This window comes from Caenorhabditis briggsae, assembly GCF_000004555.2.
Source record: "Caenorhabditis briggsae complete genome, chrV, whole genome shotgun sequence".
Taxonomy (NCBI): domain Eukaryota; kingdom Metazoa; phylum Nematoda; class Chromadorea; order Rhabditida; family Rhabditidae; genus Caenorhabditis; species Caenorhabditis briggsae.
Genome location: NC_013488.2, coordinates 19126490 through 19130611, shown reverse-complemented (window position 1 = coordinate 19130611; position 4122 = coordinate 19126490). Strand labels below are relative to the sequence as shown.

General features: G+C 35.9%; 1 protein-coding gene across 1 annotated transcript; it reads right to left on the bottom strand.

Annotated features, from left to right (window-relative positions):
* Window positions 1–462: 462 nt before the first annotated feature.
* On the bottom strand, window positions 463–888 carry CBG05628 (the record flags this gene model as incomplete). The annotated part of the gene is made up of 3 exons (XM_002638535.1): window positions 463–561; window positions 610–756; window positions 814–888. The coding sequence occupies 3 exons, from the start codon at window positions 886–888 to the stop codon at window positions 463–465; spliced, it is 321 nt and encodes a 106-aa protein (XP_002638581.1).
* Between the last annotated feature and the right edge of the window lie 3234 nt (window positions 889–4122).

The following is a 4122-nucleotide window of genomic DNA, read 5'->3' as shown; positions in this document are numbered from 1 at the left end:
TACGCGGTCACACTCGCCGCCCACCATTAGCTATAGTTTTTGTCCATAATCACTTTCATTTAAATTAGCGAATTTGCGAAATCAAGAGCTTCAGAATGAATATAAACATACCTATGCTTGAAACAAGCGATACCTTAAAAAGGAGCACACCCTATGCATGCACTTTGAGCTCAATTATCTCGGTTGCTTCAAAAGCTATCAAAAAATTGTCATTTGATAAAATGTTTCTCATAATATTACAGACATTTTATCAGTTGGCAGGTTTTTTTTAATCTCTTGTACGAACCAAGATAATTGAGCGCAAGGTGAAATTTTATCAGATCATTTATGGTATGACGATTACAAAGGAAAAAACTTGAATCTGTGTGTCCAAATGTCCACATACCCATGGTTTATTTACAACGGTAAGTATCATATTTTAAGGAAAAAAGTCAACACGACAAGATATAAAATTTCAGTTTTTCAGACATCAATTGCACTGTACATCGTCTGCGTTTCACTGTTGATCAATGTCGATTCGATGAGAGTTTCCGATGTGGCGTCACGGCAAAGAAGACCATTCTAAAAGATCCTTATAGCTTTTGTAGTTTTTGTAGATTTTAGCCCTACCTCCTGCCTTCGTTTTAGTTTTCTACGAATATATGTTATACACATAACACATGTGGATACTAGTACCAGGACCAGAAGAAATGAGATGAGGGTGACAAGAAATGTAGAGATCCGTGTAGTCGGTACACGATGCGACACGATTTGGTGCTGAAAAGTGAATTGTCAGTGGAGCGAAATTGCTCAAAGAGTTTCAGCCAAACTCACCATATTATTAAAATCAATCATAGTACTTTGCAAAGCACCTACATTGGCTGTGCTCACTGCAGCTGGAATAGGCATCATTTGAGATGAATGAAAGAGATGCGGAATTTCGAAAATTTTGGTTTGACGAAAACATAAATGTGATAATAAGCTTGTTGCTTTTTTGTCTATGTAAGAATGGAACAAATTTTCAAAGGGAGAGAAGAAGAGTCACATAGAAAAAATGTAGTAATCGAACCCATGGGAGCCATCATTTTTCAGAGAAAAGAAACACGAAGAATGAGGGGGTTGGAAGGGGAGAAAAGAAAGTGAGCATAGTTAGTCCATTACTCAGTCAAGCCACTTGAATTCGGCTAGCTGAAACTTCTTGTTGGATGTCAGGTGTCGAAACTTGAAGCTTACTTGTTAGAGTGTGGGAACATTACAAGTGGTTCGAATGGTTTTAGAAACTAGAGGCGTGTTTCAGAAAGCATTTTTTGGTTTTTTTGTCGAAAAAAAATAAAACTGGGACCTGGAAAATTTCGCGGGCGGCTTCCGTTTCAATTTACGGGGCCTCGCCCATTAATTTCTGTGAATTTAGTTTGATTTTCTGGACAAAATTTAGATTTCTTGGTATGAAAATGATTTCTAGCGTCTCTAGAATCTGTATTTCAACAAAAAAAACCAAACTTAATTGCGAAAGTAGCTCGAACGAGGCGAAAATATGAAAATTACGATTTTGCCGCGCTTTTTCGTAGATTAAAAAAAGCGATGGCTTCGAATTCTCCGGTCCCAGCTTTTTTAATTCGACAATATGAAAGAGAACCGTGACTCTCTAGACAACGGCCGCGACCGTCTAGAAGCCCTATCTTTTAACTTTCAGCTCGATGACCTCGTTTCCTGTGGAAGATATGAAAAAGTTGTCAACTGATAAAATGTTAATCATATTATCAGAAACATTTTATCAGTTGACAAATTTTTGATATCTTTAAAAAGAAGTGAGATATAAAATCTCAAAGTGAACGGTCCGGGTGGCGTTCTATTAGAGTGTTTACGGTATACGAAAACGTTTATTTTCGCCCGTTTCGATCATTTTCAGGAGGCGAAAAAAATCAGCTTAAACTAAACAGTGTCGGGGTCCTTCTATTACCGGTTTTCGGTAGGCTATGGATTGGCTGTCGTCGACCAATTAGGTCATTTTTATTTGAGAATAATTTGCTAGGACACCATATTGAACATACTCCAAAAGTACCCTTTTCAGTCCCAAGGCATTTTATATTTTGTAGGTTTTTAGTTGCAGATTTTAGTTGCAGATGGATCTATGTTTAAGACTTTGCCTCACTTTATCTCGGTTACTGTAAGAAGTATCAAAAAATGTTTAACATGCAAATTGTTTATAATATTATGGGGAACGTTTTCTCAGTTGATCCCTTTTTATATCTTTTCCAGGAAATGAGATATATGGGTTCAAAGTTAATAGTTACTGTAAATTCTCTACTAGAATCTATCCACTTTGAGCTCAATTATCTTGTTTTTTTCAAAATATATCAAGAATTTGTCAATTGATAAAATATTGGTGATATTATGATAAACATTTTATTAGTTGAGCGCTTTTCGATACGTTTCACAGGAACCGAGATAATTGAGCTTGAAGTTAACTGTGACGGCTCAGGTTGTACTGTAAGGTTGACTACAGTAATCAGATGTTGAACGGACGTCTTGAGTTCCATTCAATTGAAGTTTCTAATGTTTTCGAAAAATCTCAAACCGAACAAAAAAAAATATGAAAGATATGTAACCGCTATCGGGGTGACAAATAGTGCCAAATTCAATTTCCCATTTCAAGAGAAACTTTTTCGAAAATGTGAGGACCCAAAACACAATTTTTTGGGGCATTTTTTGGGAAAGGAGATTTTTCGAAAAGACATAATCACCAGAGGCTCAAAAAATTGTGTGTCACATGTCTCCTATCCATCATCTACTACTTCTTAGGAGGTCAAAAAAACGTAACAAAAAAATGGAGGAAAGGAAGAAAGATGGATTAAAATGTAAAGGAGAGCCTCGCGACATCTACAGAAACAAAATTTGAAGGAAACTAAAAAAAATGGAGGAGGAGGAAAGAAGGAATGAGAAATGGAAGAGGAATACCAATAAAAAAGGTTTCATTTTCATCCCCTTCCCAAAAGAATGTATGTATATGTGCACTTTTGAGAGCAATAGAAATGGGAATAAAAATGTGAAAAAAAAGAATAAAATGGAAGAATTTAAGTCTTTGAGAATGTTGTTTTAGAATTTTAAAAGCTAAAAATTGTATAATACTAAATAACGGTAAATCATGTAATGGGGCCCCCGGACGGTTAAATTTGAGCTCGATTATCTCAATTCCTATAAGAGATATCCAAAAACGTGCCAACTGATAAAACGTATAGGATATTATGATAAACATTTCATCAGTTATCAAATGTTTGATATTTTTTATGGGATTTGAGATAAATTGGCTCAAAGTTAACAGGCAGGATGCAAGGCTGATGTAGCAACTGCGGCCGAGCGGCGGGTACGCAACTTTAAGCCAGTATATCTCGGTTCCTGTAAAATAGATCAAAAAGTGGTCAACTGACAAAATATTAATGATATTATAAAACAACATTTTATCAGTTGACAAATTTTTGATGTATTTATGGAACTACACAGGCTCAATGTTGCTGCTTTGAAGGGGGGGGGGGGGTTCCATTCAGTGTTGACGGAACTATGAGAAAAGGGGATATCAGAAACTATGGAATTTTGGGGATTCGGTACTTTCAATTTTAACAGTAACAGATTTGGATTTTTTAGAGTCAAGAACCTTGAAATCTGAAAAACTGCGAAATCTCGAAAATTGGAAAAACTAAAAAATCTTGAGTTTTTAAGCTCTATAAGCATGACCAAACTATAGTATACACTATCCAAACAAAAAAAGGAAAAATGTGACTGAATCTGCTTCATCAGGTGATATTCTCTCTATGGCTTCCTCAAGCATGATTGAAAATGGAAGGGATTATACTCACAAGAAGATTAGGTAGGTGTGTATATTCCAGAATTTTCTAGAAAACCCTGGATTTACTCTGGATAAAAATGGGACCTGATGAATTATATCTGAAAACTGAAGATCACCAGAGATTTGAATTCAGGAAATCAACAAAATCGTTGGCCATACATAGCAAAAAGCACAAAAATTGGCGAGAAAAAATGTCGAGTGGTTTGGGTTTCACACATTTTTGATGGCTCAAAAACGGGGAGAAAAAAAAAGAGGATAAGCTCATGTGGAGACAAGTGATGGGGCTGTGTGTTTTGTCT